Source organism: Globicephala melas, chromosome 5, assembly GCF_963455315.2.
Source record: "Globicephala melas chromosome 5, mGloMel1.2, whole genome shotgun sequence".
NCBI classification, from domain to species: Eukaryota; Metazoa; Chordata; class Mammalia; order Artiodactyla; family Delphinidae; genus Globicephala; species Globicephala melas.
In genome coordinates, this window is record NC_083318.1 from 108,154,084 (window position 1) to 108,168,894 (window position 14,811).

Below are 14,811 nucleotides of genomic sequence, written 5' to 3' on the forward strand. Positions count from 1 at the left end.
TTGTATATAACTACATTCAAAACAATTTCTCCTAAATAGTAAAACTTATCCATGATAGCATTTGTTTATAAAGGTACAATCTAAAAATTATAATTAAGATACATATGGCTTCAGCTTTTCATTAAAAATTATACTTATTCACAATTTTCAACAGGAATATGAATCCAGAGTTAATTTAATAGATGTATATATAATAAACATATTTTAAAACTTAATTTGTGGTAATAGTACTAAGAATATATTCTGTACTTAAAAAAAGTAAATATTAAAATGAATTTAGATTTGCATGGATTAAACAACCCCTGAAAAACATTTGCCATACCTTTAAAGGGATCTAAGATATACATCTGGTAAAAAACTGGCCTTAGGAAAAAGCCCTCATCAAATCAATGCTGCCAATGACAGAAGTACTAAATTTTTCAGACAATGCAGAAGCATTATATTGTATCACCATATAGTATGGGGAAAAACTGTCATCAGATGCTACTCAAACTCTAGGATAGGATGGCTGAAGTAGAAATTATGTTAAATTTAAGTCATACTGAAACTCATTCTTTCACTGAACTACTGTGAACCATAAGCTGTGCAGTGCACACATACCGTCTCTGCCATAAACAGAGTGATTCCAAGCTCTTGGGAAAAGCAGATAAATAAATGGACAGTTACAACATTAAGGTGAGGAGAGGAAATGTGTTCTAAAAAGGGTTCTTATAATTTCTACTCTTATATTCTTTCCCAAGTCTTCTTTAGACTGCTAAAGTATGTTATCCAGACTAATAAGTACAGGGGAATGGAGAAACTACTTAGTTTAACAAAAGAATTAAAGAGTAAAAGAAAAATAACAATAAAAACGTCCAAAACAATAAAACTTCCAACAGCTACAACAATGATGACCATGATGCATGTGGAAAATTACGGACAAAAGATGTGTCAAGTCTAAGAGTATAATATCTCTTCCTGTTGTTCCATAGAAGTCTAGAAACCGTGTTTCTAGTCCTGGTTCTAACATTTGTTCATTCATTCACTAAACATTTAATGAAAGCCTGATTATCTATTATGTGCCAGCAATGCTGCCAGGCCCTGGAGATAAGGTAATGAATGAGCATTCTTGCCCACACTGTACTTACAGTCAATCACATAAGCTTTTGGTACAGCGAGTTAATATGGGTAATTCCATCACAACCTCAGGGCCCCTTTTCCTCAGTTGTAAAATAAAGTAGTGAGACACAGGGATCTTCAAGGTATTCCTACTGGATTAAAATCCTGTGATTTAACTCAAAACTTATAGATCAGGAGTATTTAAAACACAGGGAACCTAAGGATCCACCTGCAAGGTTCAAGGGATGCTAAACTCCTTCAAATTGAACACAAGATTTGGTAGCTTTTGTATATATAGGTTTTTCTACAGAAAAGGTCTATAGGTGGAAAAACCTAAATTATGAATTTTAGTTTTGGGCCTACCACAGGAAAAGTTTTATTTTAGCTATATTTACTAAGGTAATTTCTCTAAATCTGCCAAATATAACTTAATTCACAAGAAGTTTCAACTTAATTCACAAGGAGCTAATATTCCCTTCTTTAACTCATGGTACAAATTGCACATTTCTAACCTAATATTTTGGCCAGCACTATAACAGAATAAATTATAAATAATATGCAGTTTATAAGTAAAAGAGTAATTTGTATTCTTTAGAGATTAAACTTTACTACTCTATAAAAAATAACAATTACTTTTTATTTAGAAGCAAAAATATTTTTGCTGTAAAGAACTGAGATAATACTAAGATTATTATCCTATCCTCTCTACGTATAGCTGTTGCCCCTCATCTTAATAAAAAAAAGTAACAAACCTTGAAACATTAACACATGTTAAGCTGCTGCCAGGGAATTTCTAGGACAAATTCTCCCATTACATTCTCTATTTCAATGTGACTGTTGAGTTAAAGTCCACCAGAGCCTCTTGTAGTAGGAGGCTAAGAAGGGAAATCAAATGAAAAATGAAACATCAGCAGTGAGACACACAAAGGAGAACAGAATCATTTACAATTTCACTGCCTGGGCCACAGTGACGCCAACTGGCCAGCCAAGTTATGACAACTTAATAAGCCATCATCTTAATTTCATACAAGACTTTATACTTTTTAAAATGCATTATGCAGTATGCATTAAATAAAAGCCATTATATGATTTTATTTCATTTTTTCAATATTTTTTATTGAAGTATAGTTGATTTACAATGTTGTGTATTGTACGATTTTAAATATCAAATATGTATAAAAGATGTATATTAGTAAAATACCCTTAGTTATGAGCTAGTTTCTCATGAAATCTCTTTATTAGTCTATATAATGCTAAGCAGAGCAGTACATTATTCACAATTTCCTTATGAACTTTTATCTATATTAAAAGAGCAATATGAATATGACGTTAAATACAATTTCCGTTTTATTGCTCAGGAAAATAAAGGAGTATGCCAAAATGTAGGTAAATATATGCCTAACAGATCTTGAGTGTAATTTATTTAAAACAGTCAAAAGATGCTTTTGAAACACCGTTTTCACTCATAGTAAAAGGGATCACATAGCCAAGTTTTATTTTAAAGAATATTAAATATGTAAGAAACTCTCATGATATATATTTGTTCATAAGAGCAGCTACAAAGAGAAACAAGTTTTATGATGTTGAATTTCTTTAGGGAGGTAAAGTGGGGTGTACTGTTTGAAGTGGATTATTGCTTCTAAGGAGTCTTGCCTACTGGTGAAGTTCACATCCAATAAGAGGAGAGCTCCAGAACAACATTTCCTTTTTTCCTTCTTTACCCCCCAATAGAAAATGAAATAACATTATAGGAGAATCTCCAAAAAGAGAATTAAACATTAAATAAGAAGTAAACTTACAAAGCAGCAAGTTAACTGGCTTTGACTGCATAAGCAAAGAACTTATACAGATATATAATGATTTAATTCACTTCACTCTAATAAGACTCTATTCTAAAGTTAAAATTTGAAAGGATTAAAAAAAACTTTTCAGTACTACTCAAAGGCAATAAAGGTTCTTAACTAAAGACTCATGAATAGGTTTAAGGTACAAAGCAACCCTGCAGAAGAATGAAGCTGGCGGAATTAACTACCAGGTATCATGGCTGAAGCTAGTATTTGCTCCAGACTTAATTACTCTAATAAGTAAGTAGGTAAGATAGTGTGGTATTATTGCAAGGATAGACAAAAAGACCAAGAAATAAAACAGCCCAGTAGCAGAGCCACACATCTACGATCACCTGATTAACAGCAACGGCCCCTATGTGGGAAAGGATAGTCTTTTCAACAAATGATGAAAATCACATGCATATGAGAAAAGAAAATGAAACTTGACCCCTACATCATGCCATACACAAAATTCAAGATGAATCACAGACCTATGTGTAAGAAGTACAACAGTAAAACTTTTAGAAGAAGCTAGAGTATCTTCATGATACTGGGATAGGCAAAGATTTCTTAGAAGGGTCACAAAAATCATTAAAGGGAAAGAAACACTAATAAATTGGACTTCATTAAAATTAACTATTGCTCATCTAAAGATACCATTAATAGAGTACAAAAGCAAGTTACAGACTGGAGGTAAACATCTGCAATACACACATCCATACAAATGACTTATACCCAGAACATATAAAGAACTCCTACAAATGAATTAGAAAAAGGCATATACTTAATAGAAAAATGGGCAAAGGACTTGAAAAGATACTTCATAAAAGATAATATTCAAATAGTCAATAATAATCTGAAAATATGCTCAACATCATTAGTCATCAGGGAGATGCATGTTAAAACCACAATAAGATAACCATTATGATTCCATCAGAATGGCTAAAATTTAAAAGTATGACAATACCAAAAATTGGTAATGATGTGGAATAACTACAATACTTATTCACTGCTGTCAGGATCATCAGCTGGTTTGACCACTCGGCAAACTAGGTGACAATATCTACCAAACCCAAACATCACCATGACTTGGCAATTTCACTCAGGGTATATACTCAACAGAAATAGGTGATTATGTACACCAAAAGACCTGTATAAGAATGGTCACAGCAGCTTTATTCATAGTAGGCACAGGCTGGAAACAACCTAGGTATCCATCAACTGAAGAATGGATATACAAATCGTGGTGTATTGACACAATGGAAAACTATATTACAATGAAAAAGAATTAAATACTGCCAAAGCAACAACAACAATATTATAGACATAATGTTGAGTGAAAGCCAGTCAGAAAAGAGTACACACTGTATGATTCCATTTATATGCAGTTCAGGAAGAGTCAAAAGCAATCAATGACAACAGAATTATAGCAGTAATTATCCTGGAAGGGAGGGAGGTATATTGCTTAGAAGAGGGCAAGAGGGAGCTAGGTAAGGCAGGACCTCGAAATGTTCTACTTCTTGATGTGGGTAGTGGTTCTGTTAAGCTTTACACTTAACATTTGTGCTTTTTACTATGTATAAGCTATAGCTCAAAAAAAAAAAAAAAAAAGAACAGGCTTAAGGCTTGAGATGGAAGATGGCAGGTGAATCCCCAAAATAATGCAGCATTTTGTATGTGCTGCATTTTTCTCAAAGGTTTCATTACACTGTCTATTAGAGTATCAACTCCCTGGTGGTAGGTATTTCTGTCATTTTTGTTGTGATGATATCCCCAATGCCTGGTATACAACAGACACTCAATAAATGTTTGCAGAATAAATTCACAAAAAGGAACTGTTACCAAAAATAAGATGAAGCAATCATTAACTAAAATCCTGGTATAAAAAATTATTTGAATTAATAGAAGTTTATAAAGTAATTGGTAGACTGTCTAATGATGGTAACTTGAGTCTCCTTAATATCCAAGTGTGTCTTAGTGTTTTCAAATACCAGAAAGTGAAAATTTCCTTTGAGTGCTCAGAATTTAAGTCTTTCTTCTGTCAGTCACCATATATTGGGCCATGGATGCTTAGAAACCGAGTTAAAACACTTGCAATTAAAATAAACATATCCCAAGCTTGAAAATACATTTGTTTCTTCCAAAGGACTGCTGAGCCAAAAATAAGTGAAATTCAGTGGAATTTTCTAAAAATCCATTAAAATGATCTATCCAAAACAGTAGTTTTCAACCAGAGGCAAGTTTTTCCCTACCCTCGACATTTGGCAACAACTGGAAACATTTTTGCTTGTCACAACTGGAGGGTGCTACGGCATCTACTAGGAGGAGGCCGGGGATCCAGCTAACCACCTTACATGCACAGGCCAACCCTCCACTGAGGAATTTACCTGGCCCAAAATGCAGATAATGCTGAGAATGAGAAATCCTGATCTAAAATATCACCTTCTGTTAAACTAAAGAATTTTATTCTTAAAACATATGAAGTAAAAAGAGTCCTATTTAAGCTGTAAAATAATTCAAGTATCTTTCAACCAATACCTTTTCAAGAATATGAAACTATATTTTTAAAGTTATTTAAAGTTGTACACATGTATCAAATGTCATAAAATGGGATGTTTAATTCAAGTATCTCCAGAAATGATAACCATCATTATCATTTCTAAGACTATATTAGGCATATAACTTATTTTAATCTCATTTAATATTAATATCCCCATGAAAATAAGATCTCATTTAGAGAGATTAGAAAACAACAACTAGAAGCGATTAAGTAAATATCTGCCCAAGGTTACACTGCTAGGAATAGCACAGCTGAAATTTGAACCCACATTATCTCTAAACCCATGATGCTTCCATTAAAATGCATTAAATGTCAATTTCAAATGCGCAGCAGATCAAAATTAAACACACCCCAAGTTTCATTTTCCACTGAGTCAAATATGCCATTTTAGAAAGTAACGGCAAAGTCAAGAGAAGCCTACTTAGGAATTATGTACTACGGAATTATGTACTAAGAAAAGAGATAAGATAGTACCAGTTTTTTAAAGGATGATCTATAGTTAATATTTTTTCTTATCACAAGTAAAATGAAGTCATTTTCTATAAAGTTATATGCCAAAATCATCAGATATACTCTTGTTCTGGTCATGTAATAAAATTGCAGAGAGTAACATCAAAGCCTAAATGCTTTACTGGCCTGGAGCTTATTCTTGACAAATCACTAACACGACCCACCTAGTCATCCCTCCATAATAACATTGGATTCCTGGCATTTCAGCCTATCTAAGAACATATTCCTATATTAAACTCTATTACTTTTGTCTCAGCTTTAAGGGCTTATCATGATTCTCTGTATTAAGAGACAGAAAAGTGTTCTTACCCTATTAAAGCCATGTTCATGAGAGTCATCAACTTCCCCATTACTAGTCACTGGAATTTCTGCTGCTGAATTTTTTGGAGATTCTTGAGCCATAGTAGACTCCTAAAAAAAGGAGGAAAGAAATAGTCATAAATAACACCAAATCATAAAAGGCAAACATTCAAAAGACTATATTCATGTTTATAGCACTTAAAAGCCATCATTATAGCCCTTTTTAAAAATAATTACAACCTACCTAATCCTTATGAAATAAACATGACACTAATATAATAAAAAACACATCTGGCCTTTAAAACTGCATTCAACTTAGATTTCTTGATCGTATTGTAGGTACCAGGGGGCAATATCCTTACCTTGTAAATAGTACAAATGACACAAAAATCAAAAAATGCAAATAATGTCTTAGTATTATTGAAAATAGTTTTGACTTTACAGGCTGCCTGAAAGATTCTTGGATCTACAGACCACACTTTGAAAAACACTGGTATAGACAAATTTAACCAACATTTAGTGAAACTTGTTATGTGCAAGGCACTCTACTAGATTCTAGAGAATATTAAAAAAAAAAAAGATAAGATAGGCACTGCTCTGGGGGAAAGTACCACTGCCTCAGTTTGGGAGACTGACTGGACTCTTCAGTAAATACCTAGAACAGTAAGTATCTGCCCCTCTTCCTTTTGGATCCTCTAAAACCAAGCCTTTTGGAATAGTCATAGATTGCATAAATCCTACGGTCTTCCTATGCCACATTTCTATTTCCTGGCAGCTCTAGAAATGTTCTGCTTCCCATAGATCCACATTTATATTACACTTCTACTCCTTATACAAACCTCTTTTTCTTTACCATGACAAATTTTATACATAGTAATGTTTCTAATGTCTGACACAACATTTCATAGACTACCTCTACATCTTTGTATTCCCAGGGCAACAGAAGACAAATCTAAGCAAATAAATGAATACATTCCCTTTCAGTAAAGTCAGGTCCTTGAGGACAGAGACAGTCATAGACATCTCTGTATCATTAGAGATTAGCCCAGGGTTCTCAGTAAATGTTTACTGAATGGAAAGGATACGAGCTACATCAAAAGTCTGATTTGTAGTTATGAAGGTGTTAAAATGATCATTATGTTCCACCCTCACTCTCTCCCTTGTCCCACCCATTGAGCATGTAGTCACACATGCGTTACTTCTCATGGATGTCACTGCAGTAAAACAAACCAAGGGGAAATGTCGAAATAGCAAAACAAAAAAAGTGAATTACCAAGTATCTCAAAATCAGTGTACTTTAATTATATGGAGACAGTTTTAATAAAAGACTAAAATATCAAACTGAACTTGGTTAAGCCAATGAAAAGAGAACTTTTATAATAAGGCAAAATCCTGTTAATATCACTTAAAACATTTCCCAGAAAACTCAGTTATTTCCTTGCATTCCTAAATATCTTATTAAAAAAATACTGGTTTAAAAATGCCGTATTTCACAGTTCACCTTACCACAGGCTCGAAACTAGTGAGGGAATTAATAAACTGAACATCTCATGTAAGACCTGAAAATTAAAAAAAAAATTTCAGAGAGAAGATTTCAAAAGTTCAAGAGGGGAAAACAAAAACTTCTCTGCTTTAGATTGGATTCTGGGGGAAGGGTCTCTGAATGCAGTGAGTGAGGGTAGTAAGACTGGACAGAGCTGCAATGCTGTTGTTACATCATAGGCCTTGGCCAATCGTATATGGAGCACTGAAGCTGAGATGGCTCTTTAAAGTTGTTCCAAATTAAGGGAAGGGGGCCAGGCCTTTGTACCCCCGCATCCCTACCCCTGGTTATTAGATGCAGGCTATCCCCTGGATAGGGATATAATCGTGCACAAGGCAGTACTCTTTGGCAGAGGCAATTCCTGGGGAGACACAGCTATGAGCCCTCAGCAGGCATCACTCCTGGAAGGACAGCCCTGGTCCTAAAGGAGGTAACTGAGCCCCTCACCATAGCATCCACTATATCTTCCTTATTATTATTCTAAAGCAGTATCTACTTTAAAAGGATTTGAAATGTCTTACTTAAATTATATCTGGCTACTTTTATGCATATATTTACAGACTTTCACTGATCTCTACTAAGACAAACTGTCTCTTTCACAGTCCCCAATTAAGGGGTGGCCCCTGATTGAACCAAAGAAGAACCCCTGACACAAAGCCTCGCAAGCTGCAGGTTTCAAGATAAGGCCGGGTTAGAAAACCACTGCCCAACAGAGGAAAGAGGAATTTCCTGAGCTAATCAGACCCTTTCTGAAGGTTTGAGTTGGGGATGCTGAGCGAATCAGTCAACTAGGGTACTGGGATGACAAATGAAAGCACAAGAAGAGCAAAGAGTAGAATTATTTTGATGAAAAGTTACAGCTTAAAAATTCACAAACTCTACTTGACAAGTGTTATCACACTCGTCAAAGTTTGTTGACAAAGTGTTATCTGTATCTAGATCTTCCTCTGTTTCTAAATTATGACCTTATGAAAATCTTTTTTTTTATTATGGTAAAAAACGTGTAACGTAAAATTTACCATCTTAACCATTTCTAAATGTATAGCTCAGTAGTGTTATGTGTAGTATTCCCATTGCTGTGCAATCTCCAGAACTTCTTCATCTTGCAAAACTGAAACTCTACACCCATTAAACAACTCTCCATTCCCCTCCCTCACTCCCCCAGAGCCCTTGGCAAGCATCATTCTACTTTCTATTTCTATGAATTTGACTGTTCTGAATACGTCATACCAATGGAATCATATAGTATTTGATTTTTTATGACTGGCTTATCTCACTTTACATAATATCCTCAAGATTCATCCATGTTGGACATATGTCAAAATTTCCTTTCTTTTTTTTTTTTTTTTTTTGCGGTACGCGGGCCTCCCACTGCCGTGGCCTCTCCCGCCGCGGAGCACAGGCTCCGGACGCGCAGGCCCAGTGGCCATGGCTCGCGGGCCCAGCGGCTCCGCGGCATGTGGGATCCTCCCCGGACCGGGGTACGAACCCGGGTCCCCTGCATCGGCAGGCGGACTCCCAACCACTGCGCCACCAGGGAAGCCCCCAATTTGTCTATTTTTACTTTTGTTGCCAGTGCTTTTGATGTCATATTCAGGAAATCTTTGCCAAATCCACTATCATAAGCTTTTCTTCTAAGAGTTTTATAGTTATAGGTTTTACATTTAGGTCTTAGATACATTCTGGAGCTGGTTTTGTGTATGGTATAAGACAGGGTCCAACTTGCATGTTGATATCCAGTTTTCCCAGTGCCATTTGTTGGAGAGACTTTCTTTTTTCCATTGAAGGGTCTCAGCATCTTGGCTTCTTTTGAGATCCCTATTTTGCTCACTGCCACTGCCTCCTTACAATATACCCAGCTTACCTGAGGCTACTGGAGTTAAGTTTCTGCTCCTTGTGGTTAAGAGTTGTACAGACACTAGGTCTCTAATCCAATAGGAAGATTAAGATCTAGCTATCTAAATAATCATCACTCTTCCAAATTGTAAAATATGCTCTTACTTTCTTCCTCCTAAAAATAGCTGGTGATTCAACAGGTATTTACTATCTTCTATGCAATATGCATGGGATGAAATAGAAACAGAAATCAGATCTTAGGCTTCTAGGAACTAGAAGTATTGGTAAAAAATAATTACAGTACAGTGTGGTGAGCACTCAGAGGGAAGACTTAATCAGAGGTGATATTTAAGCTGAATCTTATAGGATGACAGATGGGGACACAGTAAAGGAGAGATTCTAAATAGAAGGAATAACAGGAGAATAGAGTCTAGTATATTCTAGAAACTGCAACTAAAGCAATTTGGGTAGAATGGTGATTATTCATGCATACATTCATCGGTTCTACTAATTTATTGAGCTCTCTCATGTGCCAGGCACAATCAGATACTCAGGGTAGACTGGTGAACAAAACAGACCAAACTCCCTACCCTCAAAGAGCTCATATCCTAGTTGGGGAAAACAAATAAATAAATACACATGTTATACAGTCATAAATGCTAATGGGCATGTGTTCATGAATGTGCTGCTTTAAATAAGGTAGTCAGGGAAAACCTCAGAAGAGGTATCATATTTTTGTGAGAACTGAATAAAGTGAGGGAGTGAGCCATAAAGATATCCGGGAGTCCAGAATCCCAGGCAGAAGAAATAGTAAATACAAAGACGAGGAGGTGGGAACATGCTCAGCTTTTCAAGGAACAAGAAGAAGGCCATGCAGCTTGAGGGCCAGAGGAGAACAGAAGGAAATGTCAGAGAGGCAGCGAAGGGCAAGAACATGTGCAGCTTTAAAGACCATAATAAAACTTCGGATTTTATTCTTAGTGAAATGAGAAGCCACTTGAAGGTTTGAACGTAGAGTGAAATGACCTGACTTATGTTTAAAAAGAATCACTTTTTTCCTGCTGTGTTGCATTAAACTATAAGTGAGCAAAGGCAGAAGCAAGAAGAACAATTTAATGGAATAATCTAAGCAAGAGATAATGGTAGCTTGGAGAAAGGTGACAGTGGCTGAGGAGGTAAGAAGTGGTTAGATTCTAGGCATATTCTGAAGGTAGAACCAATTGGAATTCCTTACAGACAGACGTGAAAGATGGGAAAAAGAGAGGTGAAGGACAACTACAGAGGTTTTTGGCCCGAACAGCTGGAAAGGTGGAATTGCTGTTAATAGATCTGGGCAAGACTTGGGGTGGAGCACAACATAGAGAAAATAGCTAAAGTTTAGTGTAGGACATATTAAGGTTTATGTGGATAAGGTTACTAGGCTCTTGGATATATGAGCCTGAGTCCAGAAGAAAGCTTGAAGCTGGGGATAAGAAATTTAGAAGTCATCAGTGTGTAGATGACATTTAAATTCCTTGGATTGGATAAGGTCACCTAGAACAGGGGTCAACAAACATTTTCTATAAAGGGCCAAATAGCAAACATTTGAGGCTCTGTGAGCTGTAAGGTCTCTGTTATAACTACTCAACTCTGCTGTTATAGCCCAAAAGCAGACACAGGCAATACATAAATGACTAGGCATGGATTTGGCTTGACCTCTGATCTAGAAAGTTGATGTAGATAGAAAAGAGAGGTTTTTAGACTGAGCTCTAGGACACCCCAATATTTGGACATGGGAGGAACTAGCAAAGGAAACTTATAAGGGATGGCAAGCAGGGTAGGAGGAAAACCACAATAGGAGGCTTCCGAGGACAGGTTTCTGCTTCTGGAACTAATGGACTAAGCCCCTATACTAAACCTCCCCAACCCTGCACAGAAAACAACTGTAAAAGCTGAACACAATTTAAAAAGCAATTAATTGAAACCACTGGAGAGTAAAGAGACTCTGGTGGAGAGCACAGGCTTGCTTGGAGGAGGGGAGATAGGGAGCTATGCAAGCAAGTTTCCATCTCCTTGGCTTTTAGCCTAAAACTAAATCCTATCTATGCTGTGCACCCGGTAGCTGCCAGAGCATCCAGGGGAAAACTAGTCCTTCTGAGTCGGGGAAAAGTTAAGCTCACAAAAGTAAAAGGTATAGGGGAATCCTGAAAAGGAAAGATCCAGAAAGGAGATTCCCAAACTCTGTCTACTCACATCTCTAACCCCTCAAGGTACCTGCACAGAACAGACTCGACTGAGCTCACCTAAAGCCAAAAGACCTGAATTGAGACCAGAGCTGCCACCCAAGAAACAGTTTGTAATGCAAGTCCAGCCAAGAAAAGTATCGGCCAAAACAAAGGAAGCAATACTCACTGGAGAAAAATAACAGAATCCAGGATCTTCACATCTCAATGTTCAAAACGTTCAGGATACAATCCAAATTTATCGGGTATATAATGAACCAAGAAAATGAAACAGAATTCCCAAGGGAAAAGAAAATCAATTTAGTCTGGCTCTGAGATGAACAAGAGATTGGAACTAACAGATAAGGATTTAAAAGACACTATTATAATACCTTCAGTTAAGTAAAACAAAATATTTTCAGTGAATCAAAAATATCAGTGAAAAATAACAGGAAATCTCAGCATAGTAAAAATGAAGCAAATGGATTCTAGAATTGAAAACTACAATTTTTCAAAGAAAATATTCACTAGATGGACCTAGCCAAATGAAGATGACAGGAAAGAGTAAAATAAAACTAAATTAAATCAATATAAACTATCCAAGGTAAAGAACAGAGAGAAAAAAAGACTAAAGAAAAAGAGCTTCACAGACCTGTAAGAAAATATTAAATATTCCAATTTATGTGTAAGTAAAATACCAGAAGAAAAGGAGAGAGAAAAGGGTAACCTCAAAAGCAGCAAGAGAGAAAAAAAATATTACTATCAGAGAACAACAATCCAACTAATGTCTGATTTCTCATCAGGAACTGTAAAGGCCAGAAGAGAGTGGGACACCGTGGTAAAAAGAAGAAAACTGTCCACCTAGAATTCTATATCCAGTGAAAATATCCTTTAAGAATTAGAGAGGATATTAAGGATATTTTCAGATAAAACTAAGAAAATTCATCACCAGCAGACCTGAACTACAAGAAATGCTAAAGGAAGTTCTCAGGCTGAAGGGAAATAAAACCAGACAGAAAAAATAGATGTTCAGAAAAGAATGAGAAGGAAATGAAATGGTAATTCCCTGTGTAAATGCAAAAAACATTTTTTTTTCTTTTTGCCTTTTCATCTCAATCCTTTATAAACCATAAAACTGCTTAAAGCAAATGTTACAACATCATTTCTGTGGTTTACAATGTATCTAGATGTAATATATATAAAACAACTGTATTAAAGAACAAGGGGGGAGGTAAGGGAAATATGGACCTAAAAGGATACAAAATTTCTATGTTTTAGGAGAAAAGCAGTACATTATTAATTATAAGTAAAATATGAAAAGTTTAATATATATTCTATAATCATGGCAACCACTAGAGGTATAATGCAAAGAAGTGTAACTAAAAAATTACCAGGAAAATAAAAGTGAAATTCTTTAAAATATTCAGATAATAAATAAAAAGGCAGGAAAAGAGGAGAGAAAAAATACAGAGGAAAGAAGTAAAAAACAAAGAAACTAAGAGGGTAGATACAAAATCAACCACATCAATAATGGCATTAAATATTATTGGACTAAACATTTTAGTTAAAAGGCAGAGATTGTCAGAGTGGAATTTTTTTATTATTATTATTTTTGGCCATGCCACACATCTTGCGGTATCTTAGTTCCCCAACCAGGGATTGAACCTGGGCCCTCGGCAATGAAAGTGCAAAGTCCTAACCGCTGGACCATCAGGGAATTACCTGGATATTTTTTTTAAATGACACTACTATCTTCTATCTATGAGAGATGCACTTTAAAGCCAAAGGTATAAATAGATGGAAAATAAATGGATGGAGAAAGATACACCACGCAAAGAGTAGGCATAAGAAAGTTGGCATGGTTTTACTACTATCTGATAAAATAGGGTTTTTTTTAAGTATTACCAAAGATAGAGATGTTTCATAATGATAAAATGATCAATTCATCAGGAATATGTAACAATCATAAATGTGTATGTTGGTTCCAATAATAGAGCTTCAAAATAAATGAAACAAACATTGACTGAATTAAAAGGAGAAACAGACAACTCCACAATCATCTTTGGAGACTTTACCACCACTCTTACAGCAACTGAAAGAACAACTAGACAAAGAAAACTGGCATAGACATAGAAGATCTGAACACCATCAGCCACCCTGACTAATATTTATGGAATAGGAAACTCAATAATGGCAGAATACATATTATTTTCACACAAACATGATGTATTTAGCAAAACAGGTCATATTTGGTGCCATAAAACAAGACTCAATAAATTTTAAAGGAGTGAAATCATATAGAGAATGCTCTATGACCACAGTGGAATTTAATTACAATCAATCCATAGAGATATGCAGGAAACCCCCAAAATTTGGAAATTAAATAACACATCTAAAAAATTAATGTGAAAAGGAAGAAACCACAAGAGAAAGAAAATATTTTGAACTGAATGATAATGAAAACACAACATAGCAATATTTGTGCGATGCACCTAAAGCAAAGCTTAGAGAGAAATTTATAGCTTTAAATGCTTATATTTGAATAGAAGGAAGATCTTAAACCAACAATCTAAGATTGTACCTTAAGAAAACAGAAAAAGAGCAAATTAAACCAGAAGTAAGACGTAGGAAGGAAATAATAATAAAGACCAAAAATCAAGGAAATAGATGGTAGGCAGTAGAAAAACTGGCTCGCATACTTCAAAGAGCTTAAGCTCATGAAAAATAAAAGTAGATGAACTGTTGCAGATAAAAGGAGACAAGATAAATGCCAGCTAAATACAATATACAATATGGACTGGATCACAAAATAGGAAAAAATAGCTATAAAGGATATTACTGGAACAACTGTGGATTGAATAATAGTACTGTATCAATTTCCTAAATAATTTTCTAATTTTGATAAAAGTACTGAGATTATATAAGAAAAAGTCCTTG

General features: G+C 35.3%; 1 protein-coding gene and 1 non-coding gene across 7 annotated transcripts in view; both read right to left on the reverse strand.

Annotated features, from left to right (window-relative positions):
- Positions 1 to 14,811, reverse strand: part of ARFIP1 (ARF interacting protein 1) — a 135,165-nt gene that overhangs the window by 79,871 nt on the left and 40,483 nt on the right. For all 6 annotated transcript variants that reach the window (XM_030878254.3, XM_030878250.3, XM_030878252.3 and 3 more), the window contains one exon: positions 6,304 to 6,405. In XM_030878254.3, coding sequence (XP_030734114.1) covers positions 6,304 to 6,396 — 93 coding nt within the window. In that variant the 5' untranslated portion in view covers positions 6,397 to 6,405. The remainder of the gene's footprint in view (positions 1 to 6,303; positions 6,406 to 14,811) is intronic.
- Positions 13,519 to 13,591, reverse strand: TRNAE-UUC (transfer RNA glutamic acid (anticodon UUC)). The gene has a single exon. It is a non-coding gene; the product is annotated as a tRNA-Glu (tRNA).